Source organism: Corythoichthys intestinalis, chromosome 13 (assembly GCF_030265065.1).
Source record: "Corythoichthys intestinalis isolate RoL2023-P3 chromosome 13, ASM3026506v1, whole genome shotgun sequence".
In the NCBI taxonomy this organism is placed as follows: Eukaryota; Metazoa; Chordata; class Actinopteri; order Syngnathiformes; family Syngnathidae; genus Corythoichthys; species Corythoichthys intestinalis.
This window is the reverse complement of record NC_080407.1, coordinates 17,116,982-17,138,167: the sequence shown is the minus strand read 5'-3', so window position 1 is coordinate 17,138,167 and position 21,186 is coordinate 17,116,982. Positions and strand designations below refer to the sequence as shown.

The 21,186-nt window shown below is 38.3% G+C and overlaps 1 protein-coding gene across 6 annotated transcripts in view; it reads right to left on the bottom strand.

Moving 5' to 3' along the window:
* cald1a (caldesmon 1a) overlaps window positions 1-21,186 on the bottom strand; it is a 112,831-nt gene that overhangs the window by 31,987 nt on the left and 59,658 nt on the right. For 4 of the 6 annotated variants that reach the window (XR_009066685.1, XM_057855033.1, XM_057855034.1 and 1 more), the window contains exons 3-6: window positions 8,903-9,040; window positions 5,270-5,639; window positions 4,974-5,165; window positions 271-404 (exon numbers count right to left, since the gene is read on the bottom strand). Coding sequence is in view for 5 of the 6 variants with exons in the window: in XM_057855033.1 (XP_057711016.1) it covers window positions 271-404; window positions 4,974-5,165; window positions 5,270-5,639; window positions 8,903-9,040 (834 nt within the window). In the remaining variant the exon portion in view is untranslated. The remainder of the gene's footprint in view (window positions 1-270; window positions 405-4,973; window positions 5,166-5,269; window positions 5,640-8,902; window positions 9,041-21,186) is intronic. The other 2 variants (XM_057855036.1, XM_057855037.1) reach the window with 1 other exon arrangement.

Sequence of the window (21,186 nt, the reverse complement as noted above, 5' to 3'; positions counted from 1 at the left end):
AAATGTCCTAAAATTAAAAGGACGGGATGGAAAATCAACAGGAACATTTTGTGAAATGCCCGAATGTCCTAGTGATAAACTTTTGTAGAATAACCTAGAATGATTTCCTGGCCCATATATCAACAATTTTTACATCGCTATATCATGAGCCTTGTATTGCAAATCGTGTCGTAAGGTACCTAGAGGTTCCCACCCATATTTGTAAACAAATAAATAATGCGACACTATGTTAACATTGATCTATAACCTGTACAATCTACATGCTAGTACCTTGACATTCTCTCATATTTCCTGTGCAGCATGGTGGTAGCTTCTTCTTGCTCTTGTTCCTCTCCCTGCTGCTCATCATCGTACAGGCTTCCGTTTTGCTTCCTCTCGTTCCTGCTAAAGCTTTGCTCATTCATCTGCGCCCGCGCACACACAAGCACCAGATAGATTCGGTCAATCTCGAGCAAGGAGCACCAAACAGGTAATAACATCACACGTGAATGAGTATTGTAATTTTCGGACTAGAAGGCACACCTGACTATAAGCCGCCACCCACCAAATTTGACACGAAAGCAGCTTTTGTTATAAAAGCTATAAGCTGCAACTGTCCTAACAAGTTAAGATATTATCAAGCAACACTTTATTTGACAGCGGCATCATACGACTGTCATAAGACCAAATGAACTACCATGAAGCTTTGAAGCAATTGGCTGCAAAGCTTCATTGCTTCAAAAAGTTTCATTTGGCCATCAATGCTCCCTTAAGGGCGGCAGTCAACTTCTGTTGCCACCTGCTGACGTCCAACATGCCTTCTAGAACGCATTGCAGCGCTACAGATGTAAATAACAATTAAAATTAATGTTTTATGCTTATTGTTTTATTAATTGCTAGTTATTTGGTAAAACTTTATTTGACAGTGGTGCCATAAGACTGTCATTAGACAATCAGAATTATGACATGACACTGTCATGAGTATTTATGAATACTTACAACACATGTCATTTCGTGTTATCCTGCAAATAATCCCACTTTCAAATAGATGTAAAAGATCCAAGCTGGACATAAATGGAGTTAGTGACATAATTTACCGGATGACACTTAATGACATCTGTCATAAGTAGGGCTGTCAAACGATAAAATTTTTTAATCGAGTTAATTACAGCTTAAAAATTAATTAATCATAAATCATCGCAATCCAAACCATGTCTAAAATGCGATATTTTTCTGTAAATTATTATTAGAATGGAAAGATAAGACACAAGACGGATATATACATTCAACATACGGTACATAAGTACTGTATTAGTTTATTATAACAATAAATCAAGAAGATGGCATTAACATTATTAACATTCTCTTAAAGCGATCCATGGATATAAAGACTTCTAGCTCTTAAAAGATAAATGTTAGTACAAGTTATAGAATATTAAAACCCCTCTTAATGTTTTCGTTTTATTAACATTTGTAAAAATTTCAATCAAAAACTAACTAATAGCTCGCCATTGTTGAGGTCAATAATTACACCATGCTCACTCATGGTGCTGAAAGCCATAAAATCAGTTGGACCTAAGCGCCAGCAGAGGGCGCCAAACACCAAAAAACAAGTAACAAGCGGACATTACCCTCTGCTGTCATTTTAATCTGTTTTTAGTGGGGCATGTGCGTTAATTGCGTCAAATATTTTAACGTGATTAATTTAAAAAAATAATTACCGCCCGTTAACGCGATAATTTTGACAGCCCTAGTCATAAGCATTGAGTAATGCCTATGATAGTGTCATGTCATAATGATGATTGTGTAATGACAGTCTTATGGCGCCGCTGTCAAATAAAGTGTGACCAAACACCATAACTAGCAATTAATGAAACAACTGGAACAGTAACTGAATAAATAATTAGCACAGAACATGAATTTTGATTGCTATTTACATTTGTAGCGAAGCCATGACTGCTCCCTTGGGGGAGACAGTCAACCTCTGAGGTTAGCTGCTGTCAACACTAGAGGCGTGTGAAATTTCTGATTCTTAGATTATTCGCGATTCGGCCGTGGAAGATTCGAGAACGATTCACAAACATCCAAATTCCGATTATTGAATTATACCAGGGAAAACAGAAGTAAAACACAGTCAGCGCGGTCTTTGGGACGCAGTGAGGAACGGACCGAGAGTAAATATCATGTTCAACTCATGCCACTAGATTAGGGCTGCAGCTATCGAATATTTTAGTAATCGAGTAATCAACTGAAAATTCTATCGATTAATCGAGTAATCGGATAAAACAAATATATTTTTAGGTGAAGAGCAATTAGGAATATACACGAGAAAACAAGACATTTCACCCAATCTTGAACCATTTTCAGTCAGTCAATGTCTTTATTTTCGATGTATATTGTTGAAAACAGCCAACAATTGCATCTCAGATGTAACTAGAATAAAAAAAAGACTAATTCACTGCTTTCACTCAAAAAACCTTTAGATCTTATGTATATACCTATCTGTGTCAAGCCATTTTTAAGTTCTAGTTAAGTTTTAAGTTAGTCTACACTGTAAGTCCTGATAGGATTTTGAGTTTTTGCAGTGTTCAAAATAAATGTATGATATAGGCTGTATTAGAGCACATTAGGGACCAGTGCTACTTGGTGTTTTATCCAGCAATGGCTACGGAGCTAAAATTGATAGTTAGCATTGTTGAGTTTTTATTTTACACCCTCATCACTCCACAACACTATGTTATGTTAAAGCCTGTATGTAAGACACGTTAGCCACGCATCGACAGTCGTCATAATTAATAGAAACCTAGCCCTCCGCAGGGCTAACGTTACCTGAGCTCGTGACAGTAACATTAATCTTATTTATTAGCGCTTAGCGCTCTTTAGTAGCGCTTAGTGCTCTACTGCTTTAAGATGGCGGCTGTTGACTAACGCTGCCCAGACGCGGCCGAGTCTGTCATTTCGCATCTAGTTCAACATACATGTGATCTCTATGAGACTCATCAGACGTTACCTGCTATCAACGTAGCATCCTTCGGGCTAGTATTTAGCAACGTCGGCGTTGTTTGTAGCGGCTGTCGGCTGATCTAAGTTTTTATTTTTTGCTTCTTCCTATACGCACGTGACATCAGCGCGTTGTACCGCATTAAAAGTAGTCCGAGCAAAACGTGATGCTTAGAGCTGTCAAAACAAACGATTACTCGAGGCGAATAAAATTACTCGGATCAGTTTTTAAACTCGAGTTGCTCGAGTATTCGTTTCAGCTCTACACTAGATAAAAAAAAACAATCATACCAGACTGCGGCCGACAGCCGCTACAAACAACGCCCAGTTGCTACAAACATACGGCTCTAGTAGATATCATATATATGTAGAACTAGACGCAAAATGACAAACGACGGCGGTGTTAGAACATGTATTATTGAACAGAGATGCAAAATGATAGACTTTCTGGCGTGAGTAGACAGCCGCCATCTTAAAGCAGTACTAAAGCAGTGACTTCTCTAAAAGGCTCTGTTGCAGCGAACCTAATTAACTTTTTATCTAAAATACTCCTACATCGGCAGAATCTTGTCTTGAATCTATCTTTCAATTTGAAATAGTTTTAAAACATTGACAAAAGTAGACAGAAGGGAAATTGTGGAATAACGGGAGCAATTTTAACAACTGTAACAGTTGATTCACAACATTAAATTAATTGAATGTAGTTTATAGCTGCTGATACAGAATAGGGACTGAAGTATTTTATTTACTGTTATTTATGTGTATTTGTTTACTGTTATATGTTAACTTGAAACTGAAATAGTAGTTTGGTTTAGCCTGAGAGGATTTTTGAACAATTTTGGAACAAAGGTAAAAAAAAAAAAAAAAAAAAATTAATTGTAATTGTAATCAAATCGTTAGTTGCCCAACGATTCCCAGCTCTAGTCAACACTATTGTCGTCAAACATGCCTCCTAGCAGGCATTGCAGCACTACAGTTGTTAATAACAATCAAGATTCATTTTCTGTCCTAATAATTTCTTCGGTTACTCTTCCAGTTGTTTCATTAATTGCTATTTATGGTATTTGGTAACACTTTATTTGACAGTGGCGCTATAAGACTGTCATAAGACCATCATAATTATGACATGACACTGTCATGAGCAAATTATCTCACTTTTGAATGGATGTAAAAGATCAAGCTGGCCATAAATAAAATTGGTGACATAATTTGCTGGATGACACTTAATGACATCTGTCATATGCATTAATTAATGTCCTTGATAGTGTCATGTCATAGCTATGACGGTCTTATGACGGTCTTATGACAGTCTTATGACTACCCTGTCAAATTAAGTGTTTGCTATTAATAAATCAACAAATAAGACACAATGGACCATAAACCACAGGATTTAAATAGGGGGAAAAGTAGTGGCTTATAGTCCGAAAATTACGGTACATTAAGTGCATGTGACAGGAGTGCACTTTCTGCAGTGAAGACATGCAAGCCAAAATATAAAAAATAAATAAATAAATAAATAATAACAAGAGTGACCAATACGTGAAGCGTCGCATGAACCTTGACGCCAAGCATCTGGCTAATTTCAACATCTGGCACCAGAGTTGAACAAATACTTCAGTAAACCCTGCAGTTAAACTTGCCACTTAGTGTAAATAATAACGTTGAACTCAATTTTAGATTATTTGTAGATATAAACACCAAAATATCCCACTAAGGCGTATAACGCTAACAAATGTTGCCTAGCTTCATGCTAACAAGCAATGCAAGCCCATAGAAATGATCACTGATGACAAAAAAATATAAGCTGTACAATCGAACAATGTTCGACCCGAACAAAAGTAAGCTAACTTAAAGCTAACGCACTGCTAGTTTAAGTTGCACACAAATAAACTGTGCTACACCTTCACAGTATTAACTGGCTAAGATGCAACTAAAATTTCCTAAAGTGACTTGGCGTGCTCGTGTTCAGACACCTCTACTCAAACTCGTCTTACCGCGTCAGATACCTCTTTGTCCTCTGAGTACAGCATCTCAAACACCTCAATGTCCGCTGCATTGTCATTTCTCAGAACCCTACATGTTCTGAAGTCTAGAAAAGCGGTCTCGGTTGCCTCTTCAGCCACTATATCTGCTGACTCAGCCTCATATCTATTGACTACTGAATGAGTTGCTTCTTCTGCTTGCTCCTATGAAAAAGGGCCATCATCACACTTGTGGTCTATTGTTACGTTGGTTTACCATCCTAGCAATTCCAGCAGTCAAATCCTTAAAACAAGACGAACAACCTCACCTCTTCTATGAAGTAAGACCTCCTTGGCTTCTCCTCCTCCACTTTCTCCACCACGGGAGCAGGTTCCTCTTCCTGTCTGACCTCTTCCTCTTCCTTCTCTTCTCTTTCCAGGCTATACATCTTCTCCCGACGCCAGGAGGAGTACTGAGGCCTCTGCTCTTCTTCTCCGTACTCCTGCACCGGCTTGCTCTTTTCCACGCTGCTCACATCCTGGCCTTCCGTCTCATCCGACTGCTTCTGTCGTTCCAGCGCCTCCTTCAGGCGACGCTGCCTACGTTCCTCACGCTTGGCCATGCGCTCCAGAAGTGCTTGGTCTTCGTCCTCGCAGTTGCCGCCGTAAGAGCTGCTTAGCGAGACGCTTTCTGTGACGCTGTCAGGAGACACAGTGATGCGACAGTGTATAAGTCCCAGATTCAACATAACTAGGAAAGAACAGTGCAGTTTATATTGCCTTGACATGTGTGAGATCTAGGTTAAGCTGTTAAAAATTGCTACATACGCTCAAGTAATAACAGCTTTTTAAAACAATGCTTGTCCAGGTTGATGTGAAAAGAAGTGCTGTTAAAGAAATCATAGAAATCACAGACATTTCTGTGGCGCGGACCTGTCCTTTCCAGCCAAACGTTGACAATTTGGCACCATTGACAGGTCCTCGCCACAGAAATGCTTGAAAATATATCCACGGCTCTGGCCGAAAATAAATCTCAAGTTAAGGACGGAAAGCATGAATAGCTGTATTCTCCAAGATAGCCACGAGCCACCGTATCTTTTCAGAAGAAGACCACAACAGCTGGTCGGGTGAGGTACTCTCTTGGCGTCGCACTTTTGTTGTTCTGCTATATAACTACATCCTGCACTAAAGCAGCCTCCACGATGACAAAATGAGATTCATCATCTACATCATTCAGTGGTGCTTTTTTTTTTGCTATGGCATAAATCTGAAGGAGTGACACTATATTGCGAGTCACAGCATCTAACAACACCTTCAAGAAATTCTCCATTCAATCTTATGGACTCCAGTTGGACCGACAAACACAAACTAAACATATATTGAAAAATCAAAATCAAAAGGAATTGACCTTAAATCAAGAGGTGACCAGGAAATGCCCTCAAAGAAACCGGAAGTGACATGAAAACTAAATGAAACCAATAAACAGGACGTGGCGTGGAAATGCCCAAATCAACAGGAAGAGATCCACAAATGTCCCTCAGCACTAGAACTACCAAGGGTGGATCAGTTGATACAAATCCATTTAGTATCCAGACAAAGGTCATCTGACCCTACTCAGCATATCTTTTGTGAGCATTGAGGTCCTCATCAGTCATTCCCATTCACACTCGCGAAACCACAGGGCTGGATTGCTCCAATTAGCATCTTGAGTATTTGCAGGGCAGGGCTGCCTTGGCTTTGTCGGACAGTGGACTGCTCCGGCAGGCAATTGGGCGGACAACCTTTTTACATCTTCCAAAAGCTGCAGTTTGCCTACATACAAGGGACGGTTAATAAATAACAAAAAGCATTTTTATGTGGTGACATGACACTTCGCTCTTTCCCCGGGGCTAGATGTTGGAGTTTGTTGCCGAAGCTATTTTTCCTTCTGCGCCTTCTTTGCTCTCACATGAGAGTGAGCCAATTTCTTTGAAAGACCCACCAAGAAGTCCACCCGTCTCTCTTGCCTTCCGGTGCATGCCTGATACACATATGCATTGAGTGCTGCCATGTCAGTCATACGGCGACTGGCCATCTCAGAGTTCCTCCGTGTTTGACAAAGCCAAGGGAGTCCCGGATTTGTGAATATTCAAGATGCTAATTGCAGCTATCCAGAGTGAAACCTCCCCTTCACACCTAGGCAGCGACTCCACAGGAGTGTGCAAGCGGGGTTGTCTGCTTGATTGCTTATTTCAGTGGTCTATGGATTGACGCCTTTCTGGTCTTTATTTTTCGCCAATAAAAACCCTGGGACTTCCAGTACTAAACAGGAAGTGACCTAAAATCAGGGCGCGACCTCAACTTATCACCCAAATCAATACAAAGGGACTTGCCTCAAAATCAACAGGAACTGACCTGAAATTAAAAGTGACCTGGAAATGTCAAAATCAACAGAGAGTGATCCACAAATGTCCCCAAACCACAAAGTGAATTAAAATCAAGCGGAAACTATCTGAACTTATACCCCCTAAATCAAGACAAAGTGACCTGGAATTGCCTCAAAATCAACATGAATTGAGCTTAAATAAACAAGACGTGACTTGGAAATGTCCAAATCCACAAGAAGAGATCCACAAATGTCCCTAAACTGGAAAGTGACCCAAAATTCCAGGCAATAGGAAGTAAGCTGAAATAAACAGGAAGTTGCCTGGTAATGCCCAAATCAACAGGAAGAGATCCACAAACGTCCCATAACCAGAAAGTGAATCAAATCAACAGGGAACGATCTGGACGTATACCCCCAAATCAATACAAAGTTACCTGACTTGCCTCAAAATCAGTAAGAATTGCCCTGTAATTAACAGGACGTGACCCGAAATGCCCAAATCAATGGGAAAAGATCCACAAATGTCCCAAAACCAGGAAGTGAATCAAAATCAACAGGGAACGATCTGAATTTATACCTCCAAATGAATAATACAGCTGGAGAAGTCTGAAATGAGCAGGGTGCAATGTGGAAATGCCCAAATCAACATGCAGTGACCTGGAATTGCCCCCAGATTAACTAGAATTTACTCAAAAATCAACAAGTGTCCCAGAAATGTCCACATCAACAGGATGAGATCCAGAAAGTGACCCAAAATCCACAGGGAGCGACCTGAATTTATCCTCCAAATACATACAAAATGACTTGGAATTGCCCAGAATTGCCACAAATATCAATAAATACTGACATGGAAATGCCTCAAAGTCAACAAGAATTGACCTTAAATAAACAGGACGTGACCCAGAAACGTCCAAATCAAAAGGAAGCGATCCACAAAAGTCCCGAAACCAGAAAGTGACCTAAAATCAACAGGGAGGGACCTGAACCTACCCCCCAAATAAATACAAAGTGACTTGGCATTTCCTCAGAATCAACAAGAGGAGATCCACAAATGTCACTAAACCGGAAAGTGACCCTAAATCAGCAGGGAGTGACCTGGAATTGCTTCAAAATCAACAGGACGTGACCTGGAAATGTCCAAATCAACAAGAAGAGTTCCACAAATGTCCCTCAAAAGTGACCCCCAAAAAAGCAGGGAGTGACCTGGATATGCCTCAAAATAAACAGGAGAAGCCTGAAATGAACAGGACATGACGCGGAGATGCCAAAATCAACAGGAAGTGACCTGGAATTGCTCCCAAATCAACAGAAAGTAAACTGGAATCGCCCCAGACTTAAATAGATTTGACTCAAAATTAGCAAGTGAGCCGGAAGTGATCCAAAAATCAACAGAAAGCGACCCAGAAATACCCGAAACAGTATTTGACATGGTATTGACCCAAGCAGAACTTAAGGACAGACACTTAGGGATGTCCTATTACTTTATTAGCCTGGCGGGTAACCAGGCTTTTTTTGCTTTCTATCCTTATTTGATCTATTTATGATAGATCAGTGGCTAATAGGTGTGCTAGTTTATCTTTTTGTAGTACTTGTTCACCTGTAACAGTTGGTGACCACCGGACATTCGGGCTGCGCGGCGGCTTCTTCAAGCTCCCTGGCCCTCATTCTCTCCTGGCGAGCCCGGCGCCTCCTCTCACGAGCCGCCTCCTCCTCGTCATCGTCGTTCTTAGACATCCTGGCAAGAGGTAAGGAAGAAACGTCAATAAAAGCCAGTATTTCCTAAAAGGAAGATATCACACATTGGATTAGAAAGCGAATTAGGTTTTTTTTCCCCAAGCCACCTGACATCCGCGAAGTTGGCTCGGCGCTTGATCTGCGCGGCTACCTAACATCACACGGGTGCCTTTGAGCCCGGGCGGCCGAGCGTGCCGTTACATGTTAATTGCAACATGTGTGGTGAGCCGCGCCAAAGCCGCTTTGGGTTTATGTGAGGTTTCGCGGCTGGTTGACAAGTTTCTCATCGTCGAATGTGGTCAAAACAGAGCAGATGTGCGCGACCGGAGGGACGGTCGCATCGTGAGCATTAATTAAAAAGTATTCTTACAGTTTTTAGGGGTGAAATAGTTTTGGGAATGGATTTTCTGGGAGTACAAGTCCAGTTTTGAGTTGTGCGACGTCAGTGTGGGCATTGCACAACTAGAAAAAATTACCTAACACAAACCAGAGTATTATGTGTTTATTTATATAATTACTAGGGCTGTCAAAATTATCACGTTAACGGGCGGTAATTTTTTTTTTTCATTAATCACGTTAAAATATTTGACGCAATTGTCATGTCCACTTGTTACTTGTGTTTTTGTCTCCCTCTGCTGGTGCTTGGGTGCGACTGATTTTATGCACCATGAGCATTGCGAAATAATTGACATCAACAATGGCGAGCTACTAGTTTATTTTTTTATTTTTTTCAATCATCATTATGACATGACACTATCATAGGCATTACTCAATGCTTATGACTAGGGCTGTCAAAATTATCGCGTTAACGGGCGGTAATTGATTTTTAAAATTAATCACGTTAAAATATTTGACGCAATGAACGCACATGCCCCGCTCAAACAGATTAAAATGTCAGCAGAGTGTAATGTCCGCTTGTTACTTGTTTTTTTGGTGTTTGGCGCCCTCTGCTGGCGCTTGGGTCCAACTGATTTTATGGCTTTCAGCACCATGAGTGAGCATGGTGTAATTATTGACATCAACAATGGTGAGCTATTAGTTTTTTTGATTGAAAATTTTACAAATTTTATTAAAACGAAAACATTAAGAGGGGTTTTAATATAAAATTTCTTATAACTTGTACTAAAATTTATTTTTTAAGAACTACTAGTCTTTCTATCCATGGATCGCTTAAACAGAATGTTAATGTTAATGCCATCTTGATTTATTGTTATAATAAACAAATACAGTACAGTATATATCCGTCTCGTGTCTTATCTTTCCATTCCAACAATAATTTACCGAAAAATAAGGCATATTTTATAGATTGTTTGAATTGCGATTAATTACGATTAATTAATTTTGAAGCTATGATTAACTCGATTAAAAATTGTAATCGTTTGACAGCCCTAATAATTACTATTATTATTAAAATGATCTATACATTCATGAAATAGTATTCATATTTTGAAATTGATGTTTAAATATGGACAAGTATTGATATTATTTATATTATATGAGTACTGTAGTTCTACAAATGCAATGTAAATAAAAAACATGTTATTTGTTAAAAAACTGATACTTTAAAAGTATTTCTTGAATACCAAAAAATATCTCCAGTTCTTTATTAACTAAACAAATGTGAACAAATAAAAACCCCCAATCATTAAAAAAGTATACATAATTTCTATTAATCATATTTATTCATATTTTGTGCTTTAAATGTATTTTTTTATTTTCCTAATTATGTAAAAAATCACTTAGAAAAATAACCCTGACCATTAATTTTTTAATAAATAAAAAAAGGTTTTGCTTTTTTAACTCGCGCATTCGTACGTACGTAAAAAATATTTAGTGCTTTTTTTTTAGTTTTTTTTTTTTTTTTTTTTTAAACTTTGTAATTTATAAAAATAAAATATTTTCATTTTTCCATTTTTTAAATGACAAAAATATTGTTAAATAATTCAATTTAAATGTGTACCGTAATTTTCGGACTATAAACCGCTACTTTTTTCCTTAATTTTGAATCCGGCGTCTTACAGTCAAGTGCAGCTTATTTTTTTGACTTAAAGTTGGGTTAACAGGTAACACTTGCTTCCAAGCATGCATTGCAGCTAATTATTCAGTTACTGTTCCAGTTGTTTCATTAATTAAAACTAGTTACGGTGTTTGGTAACACTTATTTGACACCGGCGCCATAAGCGTGTCATTAGACAATCATAATTATGACATGACACGATCATGGGCATTACTCAATACTTATGACAGATGTCATTAAGTGTCATCCGGTAAATTATGTCATTAACTCCATTTATGTCCAGCTTGAGTCTTTTACATCGATTTGAAAGTGAGATAATTTGCAAGATAATGCTACATGACATGTGGTATAAGCATTAATTAATGCTCATGAGTGTCATGTCATAATTCTGATTGTCTAATGACAGTCTTACGGCTCCACTGTCAAATAAAGTGATACCAAATACCATAACTAGCAATTAATGAAACAACTGGAACAGTAACTGAGGAATTAGTACAGAACATGAATTTTGATTGTTATTTACATCTGTAGCGCTGCAATGCACGCTAGGAGGCATGGTGGACGACAAAGGTGTTGACAGCAGGTGGCAGCAAAGGTTGACTGTCTCCCCCAAGGGAGCAGTGATGGCCAAATGAAGCTTCTTGAAGCAATGAAACTTTGCAGCCAATTGGTTCAAAGCTTCATGGCGGCTCATTGAGTCTTATGACAGTCATATGACGTCATAAGATGATGTCTGGTAAATATCTTTTGGTGTAAATATCCCATAACGCAATGAGGACAGCTGCAGTTTATAGTCCAGTGCGGCTTATCTATGAACAAATGTCATTTTCATGTCACATTTGTCAGGTGGCGGCTTATAGTCAGGTGCGCCTCATAGTGCGAACATTTTGGTACATAAAAAAATTCATGAAAAAAAAAAACGTTCAAAATTAAAGATAAACATTTCAGATATATACACACAATACAAGTTAAAATTCAAGACTTTTGACGAACCCTGAAAACAACGCTGTAATCCTAACCCCCCTTCAACTCCCCCTTCAAAGTACAAAGAACATAATTAAAACGCCACTATGTCGTCTCCCCACGCACGCACGCACACACAGCAAAAACATGACGCCACCACTGCCTAAACTCCCGCAGGACTTTGCCGTCCCAGAAAACTGCAGCAAATGTCATGAGAACCAAGACGACAACAGCTAAAAATGGCATAAAAGAGTCCCGGGGTTCAAGATTCCTCGGTAGGAGAGGAGAACAAACTCCGAAAAGCTGAATTAGCATTCCTGTCAATCACCAAAGCCCTGCTTTAATATCCTCTTTTCCCTCGCTTAGGCCCCTTTATGCAGAGAAATGAAAAACGGCAAAGGTTAGAGGTGAGCGGAATCGACCGATTTCATCACAGGCGACAGAAAACACGGTTTACAGCAGGGCGCTAAAAAGGAATGTGCTGAAGTATGGAGGATGAAGTATGTCTAAATATTTTCCTTTACAGCGACACATTGCCTCCCAAAGCCTGGGAGAAAAGACTTCTTCACCCCTACTTGGTGAAAAGAGGGAAAAAATGAACATGCGGAGGAGGAGGGAAAGAAGGGGGCGGAGTTTCCCACGATTTTCTGGTAGAATCCCCCTCGATGAAGTTTCACCGATAGTAGTATCGGTCCGGCGCTAAAATGACAACATGATTGAGTTTATCACGAGTCTATTTGAAGCGGAAGCCATCCCTCCCACTAAAATGGATTGGACATTTAGCACCGTCAAGGCAGGCAATGAGTTAAGCAGTGTCTGACCAAGCCATGATAGCAATTACAGTCATACAGCAATAATTTGAGAATATATTTTTTTCTAAAAGGCATTTTAATCGCATGAGATTAACCACGATTAATCGCATTGTCATTTACACAATCTGCTCATGAACTGAAACGTAGCATCAAGCTAAACAGTCAAGTGACTTTGTCGAAATTTAGCATTAAAAGAAGAAAATGTATTTTTCTGATCATACTACATTTTAACCGCGATTAATCGCATTGTCATTCACACAATCCGATGATAAACTCAAACGTAGCATTCAGCGAAACAGTCGAGTTTGTAGTAATTTAGTATTAAAAAAAGTGTAATTTTTCGGATGAAGCATTTTAATCACGAGATTAACCACGATTAATCGCATTCTAATTCATGTAATCAGACCATGAACTCAAACGTAGCGTTAAAATAAACAGTCGAGTATGTAGTGTTTTAGCATTCAAATTTTTTTTTCTGATGAGGCATTTTAATCGTGCGAGATTAACCGCGATTAATCGCGTTCTCATTCACATATGATCATGAACTCAAAAGTAACATTAAGACAAACAATCAACCATGTACTAATTCAATATTGAAAGAAAAAAATGTATATTTTTTCCTAATGAGGCATTTTAATCGTGCGAGATTAACCGCGATTAATCGCATTCTCATTCACATATGATCATGAACTCAAAAGTAACATTAAGACAAACAATCAACCATGTACTAATTCAATATTGAAAGAAAATAATGTATATTTTTTCTGATGAGGCATTTTAATCGTGTGAGATTAACCGCGATTAATCACATTCTCTACTCACACAATCTGAGCATGAACTGAAAAGTAACATTAAGCTAAACAGTCAAGTCGAGTATGGAGTAAGGGTTAGGGTTAGTGTTCATTTTTAAAAGAATAAAAGTGTAATTTTTCTGATGAAGCATTTTAAACACGAAAGGATTAACCGCAATTAATCGCATTCTCATTCACGTGATCTGGTCATGAACTCGAACGTGGCATTAAAATAAACAGTCGAGTATGTAATAATTTAATATTAAAAGGAAAAAAATATATATATATATCTATTTTTTCACACATTTTAATCACGTGACATTAACCGCGATTAATCGCATTGTTATAGACACAATCCAATCATGAACTCCAATGTAGCATGAAGCTAAACAGTCAAGTTGAGTAGGTAGTAACTTATTCTTCAAAGAAAAAAGTAAAATTTTTCTGATGAAGCATTTTAATCGCGAGAGATTCACCGCGATTAATCGCATTCTTATTCACATAATCTGATTATGCACTCAAATGTAGCATTAAGATAAATAGCTGAGTATGTATCAATTTAGTATTAAAAAAAGTGTCATTTTTGTGACGAAGCATTTTAATCGCAAGAGATTAACCACGATTAATCGCATTCTAATTCGCGTAATCTGACCATGAACTCAAACCAAGGGCGTAAATTTGGTCTCGAAATTGGTAGGGACGATATAACAGCATGACCTGCATGTACACTTTTTGTTGGGGACGGGACGGGGGTCAGGGCTACACTTCTCACCAGTATGAACCTAATTAATTGATAGGCTAAATGATCAATGCAAAATAAACCTGTTTTGACATATACTAACTTTCATGTGTATTGCTTCAGGTGATACACCGTTCGATTCAAACCTTGGTTTTCAAAAACTACTAAAGAAACATTTTGAAAACTTCCAGAATAAATGTCTGGATTTTGTTCGCAAATTTCAATTGCAATATTTAAACACAAATTATATTAACATACACAACTACTGTATCTATGAGGTAATCCTTAGTTCACTACATTTCGTACAGTTTAATTAACGTTAACAGTAGAAAACATGCAAGAGGATATTTCTCAACACAGCTTCCTCCTCGAGTTCGAGAAATTCTGATGGAGGTCGGACTTTCAATCGCAAAATTAGTGGTGTGTTCCCCACCTCCACAACATTGACGTCTTTTTGCTGGCGGGAAAAAAAACTTCTAATATCCCTCATCTTCGAAGGGGGCGGAGGAGGCGGCATGTTGTATTTCTATCGGGCTATGAATGTGTGTGTGTGGAGGGTGGGTTCAGGTCATCAGCCTATCAAACGTGCGTTTGAGGGAGAAAAATGGACTGGCACATTCAGCAAGTGAAAAGGGGTCAATGTAAGTCTTAACATAATGAAAGTACTGTAGTTCAGTTAATAATGGTCGGGTCAGTTCTATTCTTAAAACATATGGGAAGACAATCTAAATAACCTATATCACTGAAGCCATATATAATGCAAATAAGGTTGCTTAAAAGTTGGTGGGGACAATTTCAGCATCCTCAAAAGTCGGTAGTGTTATGTCCCCACCCTCCCTATGCAGACATACGCCCTTGACTCAAACATAACATTAAGATAAAAAGTCAAATCGAGTATGTATTAATGTAGTATTAAAAGAACAATAATGTATATTTTATTCTGATTAAGCATCTTAACCGCGTGACATTAACAGCGAAAGAGTGCATTGTCATTCACACAATCCAATAATGAACTGAAATGTAGCATTAAGCTATACAGTCAAGTGAGTTTGTACTAATTCATTATTAAAAGGAAAAAGCTGGTAGTCCGACGTCTCGGAATGATTAATAATTATCAAAATAGTTGTCAATTATTTTGATAACCGCTACACCTCCCATGTCGCCATAGGCAGAGTTTGACTTTTGGGGCAGGGGGGGGCACAACATGTTGATGACCCCGAAATGCAGTGTCAGCAATAAAATGAACTTACAAGAATATTTATAATAATAAGTTGACAATGAGCGTATTTTGTTTCCCATCATTCTTGAGGGGGATTCTAAATCAGGCTGCTTCGGCAATTTTTTTCACCAAGATTTTCATCCATTGAATAGGGTACGCTTGCCGGTGTCGTGCCAATGTAGTTACCACAGTCAAAAATTGTATCCCCTGGGCGGAGCCATATGGAGGTAGATTTGTGTCTTTATTATTCAACCCACAAAAAAGTTTCTTCAATCAGAATATATATTTTCAATCAAAAAAAGTCGCTTCAATCAAAAAAATGTGTTTCATTGCAAAAATAAATTTGAAACTCAAAAAAAAAAGCATGTGGAAGCTATTTTTCCTTGATTTTTTTTTTTTTTTTTTTTTGATTGGAATCACGTTTTTTTTTTTTTTTTTTTTTGAAGCAACTTTTTTGATTGAAGCAATGTTGATATGTGTTTGGGCCACATTTTGGCTTGGACTTTTTTGTCTTTATGATTCAATAAAAAAATAAGTTGCTTAAAAAATAAAAAAAAAATTTCAAAAAGAAAAATCACTTCAATCAAAAAAAAGAAAAATTTCAAGTTTTTGAGTGAGAAAAAATATTTGAGATTGAAAAATTTGCATTTGAACACATAATTTTTGATTGAAAAGGTTTTTCTATGATTGAAGCAATCCTTTTTGTGTTAGGGCCATTTATGGGTAGGACATTTGTGTCGAAATCATTCAATCCCCCCCCAAAGTTGCTTCAATCAAAAAAAAAAAAAAAAAAAAAAAAAAAAAGTATTTTTAATCAAGAAAAAAAAATCATTTGGAAAAATAAAATTGCCCTCCCCTAATTTAATTTTTTAAATTTTATGCAAGGCAAATGACCATCTAAGGTGTTAGTGACATGATCTGTTTGAAAAGTAATTTTGACCCATTATTAAAATATATTTTTGTTCATTTCATTCATTTTTGTTGCAGTTTTATTGCTTTACAACTTTGATATACCCGTAATTTTCGGATTATAAGCCGCTACTTTTTACCTCCATTTTTATACCTGTGGCTTATAGTCCAGTGTGGCTTATTTGTTGATTTTTTTAGCTAACACTTTATTTGACAGCGGTGTCATAAGACTGTCATAAGATCATAAAAATTATGACATGATACTATCATGGACATTACTCAATGCTTATGTCATTAAGTGTCATTTGGCAAATTATGTCACTAACTCAATTTATGTCCATCTTGGATCTTTTGCATCCATTCAAAAGTGAGATCATTTGCCGGATAACACTTAATGACATCTGTTATAAGCATTCATGAATGCTCAGAACAGAGACATGTCATAATAATGATTGTGTAATGACAATCTTATGACACCACTGTCAAATAAAGAGTTAGCAAATACCATAACTAGCAATTGATGAAACAATTGGAACAGTAACTGAAGAAATATTTAGCACAGAACACGATTTTTGATTGTTATTTACATCTGTAGTGCTGCAATGCATGCTAAGAGGCATGTTGGATGACAACAGTCAACAGCAGGTGGCAGCAGAGGTTGACTGTCTCCCCTAAGGGAGCAGTGATGGCCAAATGAAGCTTCTTGAAGCAATAAAGCTTTGCACTAATTGGTTCAAGTTTAATAATCATGGTTCATTTGGTCTTATGACAGTCGGTCGTATGATGCCGCTGTCAAATAAGGTTGTACCCGTTAACATCTTTTGGTGTAAATATCCCATGATACAGTGAGGACAGCTGCGGCTTATAGTCCAGTGCGGCTTATCTATGAACAAATGCCGTTTTGGTGGGCTGCGGCTTATAGTCAGGTGCACCTTATAGTGCGAAAATTAGGGTATATAAGTCAAATTTCATGCAATGACTGTTTTCGTCCACCCTGCCTCCCCCTTAAAATCCCTTTATGCATATCGCCCATATTTGGAAGCCCCCCACGTGGTGAGGGTCATTCACAAAAGGATGGGTGTTACTTCCTCAACCCTTCCTGTATCGCACAGGTGGAAGGGCAGCGGTCTTGTAAAACAAGAGGAAGAGGAAAGGAGTGGACACAAATTGACAGGACTTTGCAGGATGACTTCCAACCGGAGCAAAACTTTGGCTCCATCAAAACGAATGTTCTTCGTCAAGCCTCCAACATTCGATCCAAACACACTCGGCGGTTAATTGAATGGCTGCAATAGAGCTAAGGCAGTGACATGTGGTTTCGACTAGGAGGTTGTGTAAATATATGTTTTGCTATCTTGGCAGAAAGGGAAGCAATGCGTGGATGTCATCTTTTTAGATTTTTCTTGATCAATAGCAGGAGCGGGATGTCACCTGCCAGCTCGGTTATAAGAGGAGCGCAGCCCGCCAAGTTGAATTTTTGATGTGTACTATGATCCAAACCATCCCATTTGGTGTCTGACAACGTGCCTAACCTCAACTTCAATCAAATCAGAAAATACAGCGCTGATTTACAATATATTTGCCGTTTTAAAATACGATACAAGCAATACGTGTTGCATGACAAGTATTTTTCGGTGCTGCTGACAGCAATAGGAATCCAAGAGAGGAGGACAGGAAAGACTATAGTATGACAGGGCAAGGGTGAGTGTAATCCATTTCGACAATCTCCGAATACCTTATAATGCGATGACTGGCTCAAGATAATGATCTCACAATATGGTGTAATAACAATAATCAATACACGAGTCAGGAAATAAACAAAATTTTACGATACAACTACAGTAATAAACAAATTGAAAAGAAACAAGCTCTTTTCATGCTTCTGCTGTCAATTGAATTGCTTTTAGACATCTATAGAGGTCGATGGCAACCATTGAGTTTAATTTTGGGGCATTTCAGGTCGTTGATTTTTTAATTACCGTAATTTTCGCACTATAAGAAGCACCTGACTATGAGTCACCAGCCACCAAATTTGACACTTCGCACTGGACGATAAGCCACAGTTGTCCTCACTGTATTATGGGATTTTTACACCAAAAGATATTAACCGGCAACACTCAATTTGACAGTGGCATCATACGACAGAATGAACCACCATTAAGCTTTGAACCAATTGACTACAAGCTTCATTGCTTCATAAAGCTTCATTTGGCCATCACTGCTGCCTTAGGGGAGACAGTCAACATCTGCTGCCACCTGCTGCCAAACCTGTTGGTGTCCAACATGCCTCCTAGCATGCATTGCAGTGTTGATGTAAATTACAATCAAAATTCATGTTATGTGCTAATTATTTCCTCAGTTACTGTTCTAGTTGTTTCATTAATTGGTATTTATAATATTTAATAACATTTTATTACACAGTGGACAGTGGACTGTCATTAGACAAACATTTATGACATGTCACTGTCACGAGCATGAATGAATACTTCTAAGCGATGTCATTTAGTGTTATCAGGCAAATTAGCTCACTTTTGAATGGATAAAAAAGATCCGAGCTGGATTTAAACCGAGTTAGTGACATAATTTGCTGGATGACACCTCATGACATCTGTCATAAGCATTCAGTAACGCCCATGATAGTGTCATGTCACAATTATGACGGTCCTATGACGCCGCTGTTAAATAAAGTGTTACCTATTAACCCAAATAAATAAACAATTAAGCCGCACTGACTGGAATATAAGATACAGGATTCAAAATAAAGGAAAAAAGTAGCAGCATATAGTCCGAAAATTATGGTACTTACTGTTGATTTTGGGGCATTTTTGGGTCACTTTGTTGATTTTTGGGCAACGGAACAGGAATTGACCTGTGAATCTGAACTGGGAGAGTAGCAACGAATTCGTTGCCATCCCTCCCTCTTCAAACGGATAGGTTTCCATCTATGAGTTAATTTTGGGGCATTTCACGTCATTTCCTGTTGATTTTCGGTCACTTCCTTTTCCTTTTGGGGCATTTGCGGGTCACTTCCTATTGATTTTGGGGGTTACTGAGAAGGAGAGGACTCGAGAACTACACCAATTCAATGGTAAGTGACCCAAAATCAACATGAAGTAGCCTGTAAATGCCCGAAAATGAACGGGAAGTGACCTTTCTATGCCCACAAGACATGCTCTGGTTTCAGTGCCATTGACGGCGTCAGACGTCCAATCCAGTCTAAATGGATTGGATGCGTGGCGCCATCAATGGTAGTTAACGACCTAACACTGTTCTAGTGGAAGATTTTGGAAGTAACTTGTTGGTTCCTTTTTTTTTTTTTTTTTTTTTTTAAAAACAGTGACACCTTTTTAAAACAATATATCAATTCCGTGCTGGCTAACTTGCTAACTTGCATTGCAAAATTCCGCTAACTTAAATGCGATAAAATGCTAACTGTTTTTTTTTTTTTTTTTTACAAAACTCTTCACAAATTGTTCAAACACACATTCCCACAAACAAACAGCTAAATATACCTATAAACTAAATTATGAAAGTATTAAAATAACATATTATCTCAAACAAAAACTTACAACCTTGTGTTGGTCTTAACAGGGAGTGGCTGGATCCAGTCATGCTGGATGAGTTATGTAACATTGACTGTTGCCACGTGAGGGCAGTGTATCCACCCAAATCAATAACACTAAATGCAAAAACTTTTAAAATAACCATTATTAGCCATCATTACCCACTCCTAATTAAACGAATACTCGAAGCAGCAAAATTTGAATGACCGTAATTTTCGCACTATAAGGCCACCAAATGTGACACGAAAATGGGATTCGATCAAATATAAGACGCAGCTATCCTCCTTGTATTTCGCTTTATTTGACAGCGGCATCGAACCACTGTCATGAGACCCAATGAACCACCATGAAGCTTTGAACCAATTGGCTACAAAGCTTAATTGCTTCAAGAAGCTTCATTCGGCCATTTCTGCTCCCTTGGGGAGACAGTCAACCTCTGCTGCCACCTGCTGTCAACACTGTTGCTGTCCAACATGCCTCCTAGCATGCATTGCGGCACTACAATTAAAAATAACAATCATAATTCATGTTCTGTGCTCATTATTTCTTCAGTTACTGTTCCAGTTGTTTCATTAATTGCTAGGTATGGTATTTGGTAACACTTTATTTGACAGTGGCGCCATAAGACTGCCATAAAACCCTCGTAATTATGACATGACACTGTCATGAGCATTAATGACTGCTGTTGTGTCATCCGGCAAATTATCTCACTTTTGAATGGATGTAAAAGATCCGAGCTGAACATAAACGGAGTTGGTGACATAACTTGCCGGATGACACTGATGCTAGGTTCATACTACAGCTCTTAATGCACAAATCTGATTTTTTGCCATATCTGTTTTTTTGGCATGCCCGTTCAAACTGCCTTTGTCCATTGAGGCCGTTCAAGTATCACGCATGCGCACTAATTCGCAGTCCGAGATGCGCTTAGCAAAGAGACCCGCATGTGCAGAAGCATCAAAACAAATTACACATGCTAGCTATGTGTCATTCCAGAGAGATCATATTTTGATTTCCAAAAAGAGGACACAAATAACGACATTAATAATCCCCGTTTAGTCTTATATTCAAAGTTTATATGGACTGACAGAACGCATACACACACACACACATAAGCCTTGACGTGTGTGCGTG